At 47.7% G+C, this 12279-nt stretch overlaps 1 protein-coding gene across 1 annotated transcript in view; it reads left to right on the top strand.

Annotated features, from left to right (window-relative positions):
- Positions 1–5425: 5425 nt before the first annotated feature.
- LOC133212135 (transmembrane 9 superfamily member 2-like) overlaps positions 5426–12279 on the top strand; it is a 28551-nt gene continuing 21697 nt past the window's right edge. Inside the window, exons 1-6 of the mRNA XM_061353193.1 lie at positions 5426–5674; positions 6163–6230; positions 7521–7614; positions 9579–9706; positions 9928–10057; positions 11259–11386. Of these exons, the coding sequence (XP_061209177.1) occupies positions 5558–5674; positions 6163–6230; positions 7521–7614; positions 9579–9706; positions 9928–10057; positions 11259–11386 (665 nt within the window). The 5' untranslated portion in view covers positions 5426–5557. The remainder of the gene's footprint in view (positions 5675–6162; positions 6231–7520; positions 7615–9578; positions 9707–9927; positions 10058–11258; positions 11387–12279) is intronic.

The following is a 12279-nucleotide window of genomic DNA, read 5'->3' as shown; positions in this document are numbered from 1 at the left end:
TGAGACTGCAGAGACAGCACACGGCAGCTTTTATTGATGAGAAATGATGCCATTTATATCAGAAATGTTTATTCAGAGCAGCTCCCAGTGTGTGAAGTGGTCTCTGAGGGGTGCTAGAGAGGGACTGCAGCGATAGGAGAAGGGGAGCAGTTCAGTTGAGGAATGAGGCAGATTCTTCCCTGTGAGGGTGCTGAGGCGCTGGCACAGGGTGCCCAGGGAAGTGGTAAATGCTGCATCCCTGGCAGTGTTCCAGTCCTGGTGGGACAGAGCCTTGGGAGCCATGGTCTGCTGTGAAGTGTCATTGCCCATGGCTGGGAGCTTGGAGCTGGAAGCTCTTGAAATCCTTTCCAACCCTAACTATCCTACAACTAAACTAAACTAAACTACAACTATCCTATAATTCTATGATTCTAAGAAAAGAATATCGTAAAGAACAACAAACAACAGAACTGCTTACCCCTAAATAACCTATAACCTATTGAAACCCCAACAACAGTAACTTACTCGTACACTAACCTATACCCTATCTCTTCCTATCTACCTCCGCCTCCGTTTTGGGGCAGAGGGGCCACTGGATGCAGCAGCCCCGCGCCTGGTGCGGGTGGAGCGGGTGGCTGCAGAGGGCTGGGTGTTGTGCTGCTCCTCTGCAGCTCCTGCACCAGGCTCAGCACCACGCTGGTGGCTTCTCGTCCTGGTGTCCTGGACGCTGGTGCTCGGGGGGGCTGCAGCGGCCGCTCTCAGGCGCTCCATGGCGCTTTCTGCCATCCTCTGGATCTTGTTGAGGTTGGGGTAATCCCGTTGGAAGTAGGGATGGTAGAAGAAGAGCAGCTACAAATGCAAAGGAGAGGAGTCAGTTGGCATCGGTGCAAGGAGGAGAGAGACAGAGAGCCGGTAACTCGGCATCTGCATCGGAAAAGGCAAACGCGGGTGTTCCAAAGGACTTTGTGGGGCATTTTAAACCTCAGCAGTTTTGGCTGAATGCAATGGTAGGGTAGAGTTTTGGTCAGTCAGAACCACCCTTGTGTTTCCAGCTGCTGGGAGCAGAGAAGTGTAGGGGCTTCAAAAGGCTAAAATCCAATGGAGAAACCCAAACAGGTCTCATTTAGAGCACCTGAGTGTGGCATGGGCCTGTTGGGAATAATGGTGGTGCTGCCGTGTATCTTGTCAGCACTGAGCAGCTGCCACAAGGTGATTGAGGGTTCTTTTGTGTGTGGAGGAACCAACGTACCTGTCCCAGAGCAGGCCCTGCTGCTGCCACTGCCCGCAGCTCCCTGATGGGGATTTCCACAGCCATATCCTCCTCCATCCTGCAGAAGCCGTGGAGGTGGAGGCGGACGAAGAATTCATTCAGGCTCTCAGCCTGGAGGGCCAGACGTGCGGTCCTCTTGCTGAGAACCTCATCTTCGAAGAGGTTATCTGCGATAACCACGCAGCTCCCGTTGTCTCCCCACCAGATGGAGTGGAACTGGAAGCTGGAGACGAGGTTCCACAGGAAGATGAGGAAGGAGTCGGGTGCGGAGGTCTCTGAAACACAAAATTGCATGGTCAGGGCCCAGGGTTCATCAGGCAAACCCTGAAGGAGTTTTCTTTTGTGGGAGGTGCGGTGGCAGCAGCCCAAGGTGCTCCCGTGTCACCTCTTTGGGTCATGGCCCAAGCTGAGGATGCCTCCCCTGAAGAGGTCTCCAAAACTGCTTGGTTCCACCCCTTGTCACCAAGTGTCCCCCAAGCAGCCAGGCTGGGTCCTGCTGCTCAGCAGACTGAAGGGGTGTGGCCCCAGCAGCCCCTCAAGTTCTCCAGCATCACTGTGACATCAGGGTTCCATGAGGGTTCCATGGGCGGTGCCCATCTCCTGGCAACAGCAAGGGGCAGCAGCAGAAGTTGCTAGAAAGCCGCGTTGTCTTCTCCAGGAGGGAGCTGTTTAGAGCTGAGAAGTGACCCCAAGTGTATTTGCCTTTGGCCTGTGCTGCTGGGGCCGTGCTGCCTCCCATTGCCCCTGGGAACTGGTCCCCAAGGTGGGATGGGGAAGGCTGCAGCGTTGGGCATCAGAGTGCCCAGACCTGAAGGTTCTCCCTTGGCCACCTTCCCCCCATGCAGAAATGCCCCAGGCCTCTTGTGTGGAGTAACCCCACTGTGATTGCAGCAGCCTGGGTGTGGAGACAGTGACTGTGAGACTGCAGAGACAGCACACGGCAGCTTTTATTGATGAGAAATGATGCCATTTATATCAGAAATGTTCATTCAGAGCAGCTCCCAGTGTGTGAGGAGGCCTCCAAGGGTGCCAGAGAGGGATCCTTCATCAGGGACTGCAGCGATAGGACAAGGAGTGATGGGTTTGCACTGGAACAGCAGCAGTTCAGTTGGGGAATGAGGCAGATTCTTCCCTGTGAGGGTGCTGAGGCGCTGGCACAGGGTGCCCAGGGAAGTGGTAAATGCTGCATCCCTGGCAGTGTTCAAGTCCCGGTGGGGCAGAGCCTTGGGAGCCATGGTCTGGTGTGAAGTGTCATTGCCCATGGCAGGGAGCTTGGAGCTAGAAGCTCTTGAAATCCTTTCCAACCCTAACTATCCTACAACTAAACTAAACTAAACTACAACTATCAAATAATTCTATGATTCTAAGAAAAGAATATCATAAAGAACAACAAACAACAGAACTGCTTACCCCTAAATAACCTATAACCTATTGAAACCCCAACAACAGTAACTTACTCGTACACTAACCTATAACCTATCTCTTCCTATCTACCTCCGCCTCCGTTTTGGGGCAGAGGGGCCACTGGGTGCAGCAGCCCCGCGCCTGGTGCGGGTGGAGCGGGTGGCTGCAGAGGGCTGGGTGTTGTGCTGCTCCTCTGCAGCTCCTGCACCAGGCTCAGCACCACGCTGGTGGCTTCTCGTCCTGGTGTCCTGGACGCTGGTGCTCAGGGGGGCTGCAGCGGCCGCTCTCAGGCGCTCCATGGCGCTTTCTGCCATCCTCTGGATCTTGTTGAGGTTGGGGTAATCCCGTTGGAAATATGGATGGTAGAAGAAGAGCAGCTACAAATGCAAAGGAGAGGAGTCAGTTGGCATCGGTGCAAGGAGGAGAGAGACAGAGAGCCGGTAACTCGCCATCTGCATCGGAAAAGGCAAATGTGGGTGTTCAAAAGGACTTTGTGGGGCATTTTAAACCTCAGCAGTTTTGGCTGAATGCAATGGTAGGGTAGAGTTTTGGTCAGTCATAACCACCCTTGTGTTTCCAGCTGCTGGGAGCAGAGAAGTGTAGGGGCTTCAAAAGGCTAAAATCCAATGGAGAAACTCAAACAGGTCTCATTTAGAGCACCTGAGTGTGACATGGGCCTGTTGGCAATAATGGTGGTGCTGCCGTGTATCTTGTCAGCACTGAGCAGCTGCCACAAGGTGATTGAGGGTTCTTTTGTGTGTGGAGGAACCAACGTACCTGTCCCAGAGCAGGCCCTGCTGCTGCCACTGCCCGCAGCTCCCTGATGGGGATTTCCACAGCCATATCCTCCTCCATCCTGCAGAAGCCGTGGAGGTGGAGGCGGACAAAGAATTCATTCAGGCTCTCAGCCTGGAGGGCCAGACGTGCGGTCCTCTTGCTGAGAACCTCATCTTCGAAGAGGTTATCTGCGATAACCACGCAGCTCCCGTTGTCTCCCCACCAGATGGAATGGAACTGGAAGCTGGAGACGAGGTTCCATAGGAAGACGAGGAAGGAGTCGGGTGCGGAGGTCTCTGAAACACAAAACTGCACAGTCAGGGCCCAGGGTTCATCAGGCAAACCCTGAAGGAGTTTTCTTTTGTGGGAGGTGCGGTGGCAGCAGCCCAAGGTGCTCCCGTGTCACCTCTTTGGGTCATGGCCCAAGCTGAGGATGCCTTCCTGAAGAGGTCTCCAAAACTGCCTGGTTCCACCCCTTGTCACCAAGTGTCCCCCAAGCTGCCAGGCTGGGTCCTGCTGCTCAGCAGACTGAAGGGGTGTGGCCCCAGCAGCCCCTCAAGTTCTCCAGCATCACTGTGACATCAGGGTTCCATGAGGGTTCCATGGGCGGTGCCCATCTCCTGGCAACAGCAAGGGGCAGCAGCAGAAGTTGCTAGAAAGCCCTCTCCAGGAGGGAGCTGTTTAGAGCTGAGAAGTGACCCCAACTGTATTTGCCTTTGGCCTGTGCTGCTGGGGCCGTGCTGCCTCCCATTGCCCCTGGGAACTGGTCCCCAAGGCAGGGATGGGGAAGGCTGCAGCGTTGGGCATCAGAGTGCCCAGACCTGAAGGTTCTCCCTTGGGCACCTTCCCCCCATGCAGAAATGCCCCAGGCCTCTTGTGTGGAGTAACCCCGCTGTGATTGCAGCAGCGCTGCTGCTGTCACAGCTGTGCATGTGCTGGGTGATGCTCTCAGCTTTCAGCAGGGCTCCGTGCTGCTCTGCAGGGTGAAGTACAAGTGAAACACCACCTGCACTGGTCCTGCATGTGAAATAAAGTGGTGCTCTGCACTCCTGTGCCTTTTTGGGATGGGTTCCTCTGCTTTTCTTTGAGCCAGAACCGTTAGACCCAAGCCAGGACACTCAGTGATGTTCTCTCAGCCTTTTGAAAGCTGTCACCCCACTCCTGAGTTGAAGGACCATGGCTGCAGGAACAGTTGTGTCAGCTGCAGGTTCTGAAGTCCATGGAGCCTGACCTTAGAGCAGCTCCAGTGCCCAAAGGGGCTGCAGGAAACCTGGAGAGGGGCTTGGGACAAGGGATGTAGGGACAGGGCAAGGGGAATGGCTTGAACCTGCCCGAGGGGAGACTGAGCTGAGCTCTTAGGCAGAAGCTCTTCCCTGTGAGGGTGCTGAGGCGCTGGCACAGGGTGCCCAGAGAAGCTGTGGCTGCCCCATCCCTGGCAGTGCTCAAGGCCAGGTTGGACACAGGGGCTTGGAGCAAGCTGCTCCAGTGGAAGGGGTCCCTTGGCAGGGGTTGAAGTTGGAGGAGCTTTGAGACAGCGACTGTGAGACTGCAGAGACAGCACACGGCAGCTTTTATTGACGAGAAATGATGCCATTTACATCAGAAATGTTCATTCAGAGCAGCTCCCATTGTGTGAGGGGGCCTCCAAGGGTGCCAGAGAGGGATCCTTCATCAGGGAGTGCAGCGACAGGACAAGGGGTGATGGGTTTGCATTAGAACAGAGCTCCGTTGAGAAATGAGGCAGACTCCCCCCGTGGCAGGGGTTGGAGCTGGAGGAGCTTTGATGCCACTTCCAACACAAACCAGACTGGGATTCTATGAATAAAGTGTGGAAGACCAGAACCAACCTCCCCACCGAGAGGAAAAGGAGAACACAGCCCAACCTCCCTGAGGCAAGGGCTGCCCTACCATGAACAGCACCCTCGCCTCAGGGCGCCCTGCCTCAAGATGGCGCCCAGCGCCTCAACTCCGCACCGCGCAGGCGCCGAGGCTTCAAGGCCGTCGTGACGCCGCCGTCGCCGCGACTATCGGTCTCTGGCTCGGCTGAGGCCGTCTCAGCGAGGCGGTACCCGGGCGGTTGGAGCTGCAGCCTCTTCTCATGGTGCTTTCGCCCGTTCAGGCTGGAAGATGAGGCTGCTGACGGCCGGCCTCTTGCTGGTGGCACCTCTGTGCGCCGGTTTCTACCTGCCCGGCTTGGCGCCCGTCAGCTTCTGCGAGGAGGGCGAGGAGAGCGAGGGCTGCAAGGTGAGAGCCCGCACGGGAGGGCCCGGCATGGGCAGTCCCTCTCCTCGCCGAGGAAGTTCCATAGAGGTGGAAGCGGGGCTTCAACGGGCAAGGAGGGCATCGCCGGGAACCCCTCGTCCCACTACAGATCCACGGCGTTCCCCTTTAGGCGACAGCCTTTGCTCCGGGAAGCCAGGCACCCCCAGTTCCTCTTCCCTCGGTGCACCGGCTACTTTTTTAGGGAGAAAACGTCCCGTTTTCGAGCTGAACTGAACGGTTAGCGCCAGGAGAGCCTTTCACCGGTGCTTCGTTCCTTATTCCGCCGAGGGAGGGCGGCTCTCGCAGGGCCCGGCGGTAGCGGCCTGTCGGCAGCCTGCGGTGACTCCCCCATGGGATAGTGAGCACTGAAACGTGTCACAGCTCTTGCTAGCTTTAGTGTCTTACCCACATTTGTCATTGCAAGCCTGTATTTTCATACTGTTTTCTTCTCCTGCCCTTCCCTGTTTCAGTCGCTGATTGAGCTCTTTGTGAACAGACTGGACTCGGTTGAATCGGTTCTGCCGTACGAGTATGATGCGTAAGTACATTGCAACAGGCTTCCAGAAGTGTTTGCAAAGCCTGGTTTCTGTTCTTGGTGCGGTGATGCAACTCCTGGTACAGTAAACATGTTCCCTGTAAGCAGTGTTTTGGATGGAGGGATGGAAGAGTAAAGCCAGTGGCAGGAATGAAATACAAGAGGGTGGGAAGGATGAAGCTACAACTGTACCTCCTGACTATCCATCTGCTGCTGTTGTTAAAGGCTGCTGGGTTTCTGAAGGGTGCCTTGTTTTGAGCTGACTTCCAGAGTTAGTGTGTTGGCTGTTTGATACGTTTGAAGGTTCTTCCTAGTAGCCAAGTCTGGGAAGACAACTTTGTGTTCCTTGTTTCTGGCAGCAGAAAGAAATTGGAAGTAAAGTTGTTATTATTTTGGCTTTTTCCACCAAAGTTTTCTATCTAATTCTTGGACGGTTTTGATTCTTGTCTGTCCAAAATACTGCATGCTTTTTTGTAGGTGTTTTTAGGCCTACAAAGCAATGACACACAGTATGATTTGCAGTATTGCCCGTGGGTGTACAGGAAGAAGAAACTTGCAAGTGGTGTAGGTCTGATGCTGTGCAGTGCAACAGTAGCAGTAAGACTAGCTCAATAAGCCCACAGTCTCTCTGTCTACAGTAGATGTGAGGGAAGCCAATGAATTTAGCAACATTTGTTGAGACAGAGTACATTTTTCATCAAAAAGATGGGATTTTTCTCCCCTGAACTCCATTATAACCTATTGCTACCTGTGTTTAAATAATGAAGATCCCAAATGGTTTCATTCTCTCCCGTATTCAGCTGGTTCAGACTGTATGCAGTTGAAAAGAATTGGTATGTGGTAGTGTGGCCCATTAATATTAAAAGCACCATTCTTCCTTTGAACCATGTTTCATGTTAAATACTACTTGTAAATACTCCTCGAAGAAAGGAGTGTAGTAGTTTTTCCAAAACCTTTTTGCAAGAGAAATGAACATTCTGTAGCATAGTCTCCTTTTTCCTAATATGAAACATTCTCTTGTTTAATGCCATTTGAAAAGGATGCTTGGACTAAGCATCATGCATTCTTCTTAAAGATACTTCAGCTGTGATATATTTTGGTTGAAATTGATGTATTGCATAGAAATTTTTGTGTAATATACGCCAAATTTCTTTGCAAAGGCAAAAGCTACCTCTCCAAAAGAAGCATGAAAAATGCTGTTAAAGACATAACTTAATAAATGGTTTTAGACTGATATGTACAGTTATGTATCAGTTAAAAATTAAAGGTAACCTTTTCCAATTTTTTTTCCAGTTTTGACTTCTGTCAAGATACAGAAGAGAAAAGACCATCGGAAAATCTTGGACAAGTGCTTTTTGGGGAAAGAATAGCATCATCTCCGTATAAGGTTATTTTATCCCTTGAAGTTGATCCAGTTTCAGTTTGATCGCTGTCACTCTGATGGCTGTAATCCATAGACATAGCTGGAGGTTTGATGATTGTGTGATGATTTATTTAAGCATCAGCTTTATAGTGTTTATGTAATCAAAGCCTCTCCCACTTTCCACCCCCGAAGGCATCTTAGGGTGGCTAATGAAAGTTAGGAATCTGAGCCAATTATTGCTTTTCTTTCCTGTTGCTCTGTGGAAGAGAAGTTCATAAACTGTTAACTTAAGCAGTTCTTTGGCAGCTGCGTGTATGGTGTGTTAGATGATCTGAAATCAGGAGGTTTTCAGATATAATATTGGAGGCTGTAGGCTGGAGTTTTGGGAATGCTTTCATATATTCGATTGTACTATTGGGCAACTTACAGAGTGGGATGAAGAAGTCAAGTTAGAGCTTGTTTCCAACTTGTCCCTGCTGTACACACTTAAAAACTGTTGTGTAAAACCAAATTTGTCATTGTTGATGCATATCACTTGAAGCCCATTTGCAATAAATCTATGGATGTATTTTGTAGATTAGGTATGTAGTATTTTTCTGCCTCATGCCCTGTGTTAGCAATGACCTAATTTAGCATCTCTGAAAAGCCTTACAATTAACTTGGGAAAATTATTAGCAGTAAAGTGTGGTCAGACACTGGCTTTTAATGCTGGAAAGGCTGTATCCTGTTCAAGTACAGTTTCCAGGATGGGATTTGCTGGTGAAACTGAAAACTGGGCTGTGTTTGAGTGTGAGGGTTGCTAGATAATCCAAATCCCTGTGAGCAAAAAAGGCAGCACAGTTGGAGTCTACTCTTGTTCAGTCATTAGGGACCTAGCAAAATCTTTTTATAGGACTGTTATGGAGGTGATGCCTCCTCCCTTGTGTAAACTGCTCCTACAAGGGTGTTTTTGTTTGAGCTACTGTAATTTTATGTTTAATGACTGCTGGCCACAAGAAGCTTTTAAATACGAAGCATGATGGGTTATTTGGGCTGGATACCCATTGAATAGATTAAGCATTATAACAACTGCTTGTTTGAAATGGCTATACACTACAGTAATTAGAAAGTGCTGTTACTGGTTAGCAATTAAGCCTTGATAAAACTAAGGGTTTAAATGTGTTAGCTTACTGCCAGGTAAATCCTAACTGGATTACAGTAGAAGTTTGGTGTACAAACATGAGCATGTTTGTGTTAGGTGAGCTTTGCTGCGCAAGTTGTGTTTTTGGCAGCCATGTCTTAACAACCTGGTCATCATGGGGAAACACAGCTAAAATGAACATGGAACAGTCAGAAAGGGTGTATGTAGTTAAAAGCCTGGTTTAGTAGAGGATGAAGTAACAAAGAATAAACAAAACTGGTAAAAGAAGAAAGTAGTAAATGTTCTACTGATTTTCAAATTCCCGTCCTCAGGATTTATGTGGAGGTAGTTTATGTGGGCTGTTGAAGAGATTTTTAGCAATGTTAAGGGGATATTCATCAGGGATTGTAGTGATAGAACAAGGGGTGATGAGTTTAAACTTAAACAGGGAAAGTTTAAGTTAGATACAAGGAAGAAGTTCCTCACTGTGAGGGTGCTGAGGCGCTGGCACAGGATGCCCAGAGAAGTGGTAAATGCTCCATCCTTGGCAGTGTTCAAGGCCAGGTTGGACAGAGTCTTGGGTGAAATGGTCTAGTGTGAGGTGTCCCTGCCCATGGTAGGGTGTTGGAACTGGATGATCTTAAGGTCCTTTCCAACCCAAACCATTCTACAATGCTGATGTTGGATATACCTAAATTCTGACATTTAAATTAAAGATGTTATATGAGAAATTCTGTCTTTAGAAGCTTCTGTAGCAAGGAAGCCAAGTGTTTCAAAAAAGTCAGCTTTACATGGCAAAAAAGAGTAAAAGATTTTTTTAAGCAAAACTGAAATTACTTTTTTTGTGTCCTTTTTTTTTTTTTAACAGTTCACTTTTAAAAAGCAAGAAACATGTAAGAAAGTTTGTACAAGATCATATGACCCAGCAAACAGTGCTGATAAAAGCAAACTGGCTTTTTTGAAGAAAGGAATGCAGTTGAATTATCAGCATCACTGGTAAGCTGAGCTGTGTGCTTGAGCTTGGGGGTGTGTGCTGCTGTTTACATTGTTAATTATGTTCTAAGAGGTTGCTTTCTTCCTTCTGTGTGGTAGTTGTCCTCTGCTGTGTGTCTTGTGGCCACTACTGAAAGCTGTGTGCATTACATGAATATCAAATGTCAAGGTGAAATGAAGTGCATCCCCTTCTGAGGATGTGTTCTTTGATGCTTTCTCTCTAGGATTATTGACAACATGCCTGTAACGTGGTGCTATGATGTGGAAGATGGACAAAAATACTGTAATCCAGGATTTCCAATAGGATGTTTTGTTACTCCAGATGGTAGAGTTAAAGATGCTTGTGTTATAAATGTAAGTGCTGGAACCTTTTTGGTCAATATAGTGGATATAATTCCATGCACAGTGTTTTTAAGCTTTCCTGAGAAAGAACAGATACCCCTGTAAACCTGGTTGATGTTCATAATGTGGGCATTGACAAAGCTGAATGCTGCTTCTATATGCAGTGTCTTTCTTTGACCAATATACATAAAGCTATAAAACAGCTGTGTTGGTATCTAAAAGCCTTAGAAAAATTGAGGTTTTGTTCTGAAATTTCATGTGTCTCCATCCTTGTACTTACCCATCTTTGTCCATGTTGTATTTGCATGCAGGATCTTCTTTTACTGATTTCGGATAGAAGCTTTCTAGTGAAGACCTAGAAATGAGCACTGTGTTCTAGTTGCAAAAGTTAGGTCTAGCACAGTTGACAAGTTAAATGTGTCAGGGTTTTCCCAGCTGGCTGGAAGATAACGAACACAGCTGTGACAGGGAAAGAGTTCTACTGACAACAATCTGAAATGTGTCAGTTATCCTGGGAGTTCCATGGTGAACTAATACAGTTACAGATAACAGTGATAGAGTTTCATTTCTCCTGAGGTGAGGGACCACACTCATTGCAGGGAGGAGAGAGCTCTCTGCTGTGACTGTGCTTTGCTACTTGACTTAGTGCTTGTATGCAGAGCAGGCAGTTTGTATTCAGCAGGTCTGATGCTTCTTGGAAGTGATGCATTAGTCATGCACATTCAGTTTACTCTGTCTGCAATCATCTTCCAACTTAGTTACTCCTTAGGCTCCACAGACTATTGAAAATGGCCTATATCTTGAGTAACCTGTTCCAGTTCAGTGTTCATAGAATCATAGAATGGTTTGGGTTGCAAAGGATCTGAAGATCATCTAGTTCCAACCTGAATCTGAATTACTTGTACCTTGAATAAATAGATCTTTGAACTTATTTTGGCAACTTTTTGTGGAAAGTACAAAAATGATGTCAAACACATTTAAATTTTACTTGCAAAACAGATGTGATCCTTTATGTGGGCTTTTAGGTGTGTAATTAAATATAATACACAGAAAAAGACGTATTTTTAGAGGTATGTTAAAAAGAAGTGGGTGTTGAGGTATTTCCCCTCCTTTCTTCCTCCTTCCTTGGACAATAGACTCATTTTAAAGTTCTTGAGTGCTTGCGCCCTCTCCTGTTGGAGAAGTTTCTCAATGTCTCGATGCTATTTTGTAGTCAGAGTTTAACAAGAAGAACACTTTCTACCTCTTCAACCACGTTGACATAACAATCATGTACCATAGTGGGAAGGATGAAAACTGGCCTGGTGCACGACTGGTGACGGCAAGACTGAGACCACAAAGGTAATTGTGCATTAGAGCAGCAAGTTCTAGTACTAGAGAATCCTTCCAGTAGTTGAAAGCTTAGGCACATTACCTGGTGTCAGTAAGTTCTGAGGACCTGGTGGTTCTGATTTCTGATAAAGCTTTTGGTATACCTCATGGCTGGAACTCTGTTTACAAAGGGCAGTTCCAGGTTCATAAATGTCATTTAACTCTACTTTTAAAATGTTCCCCAAGTCCTTCCTGATGGAAAAACTGCTTGTGCAGACTTCTTAGAACCTGACACAAACAATAGAAGCTTTCTTATGTTTATTGATTTACAGTTGGGTGTGTGCTACTTTCTTTTAAAAGACAACCTTTAATGGAGTAACAAGTTTGCCATGTCACCTTTCTTCTTGTTGCTGCATTGCTTCTCATGTGCTTTGCATGAGTGCGCAGTATCTGTACAGGTGTGCTTTTACCCGTGTTAGTTTGTATACTGAGGTACAGGTGAAATACCAAGTTAATACTGGTATTCAAGACAGCAGAAGACAAGAACTGATTTCCTAAAAAGACTAACTTTCTTCAACAGTAGCTCCTTTGTTTCTGTGTTGACCAAAGGAGATGCAACAATTCAGAAGTCAGAAACAGACTGAAGTGATTAATTCAGCCTCTTCTCTGTTCATGCACAGTTTATACTTACACATATTGAAAACCACAGTCCATTGATAAGATTTCAGAGTTGTGTTTTTAGCTTTTTCTACTTTTCTGCAGAGGTTAAATACGTTCTTAAGTTACACTACCACATTTTCTCAGCTCATAGATACATGAATAGTACAACATGACTCAGGTATCCTTGGTTTTTCTGTTGCAATGGTATAATGTGGTTTTAGTACTACCAGCCTTCTCCATCGTTGATTAACACCTGATCATTT

The sequence above is a fragment of the Neopsephotus bourkii genome, unplaced genomic scaffold (assembly GCF_033783945.1).
Source record: "Neopsephotus bourkii isolate Nb327-2 ecotype Australia unplaced genomic scaffold, CSIRO-AGI_Nbou_v1 NB_668, whole genome shotgun sequence".
NCBI classification, from domain to species: Eukaryota; Metazoa; Chordata; class Aves; order Psittaciformes; family Psittacidae; genus Neopsephotus; species Neopsephotus bourkii.
The sequence above is the reverse complement of the archived record's forward strand: the minus strand, read 5'-3'. Positions and strand labels throughout refer to the sequence as shown.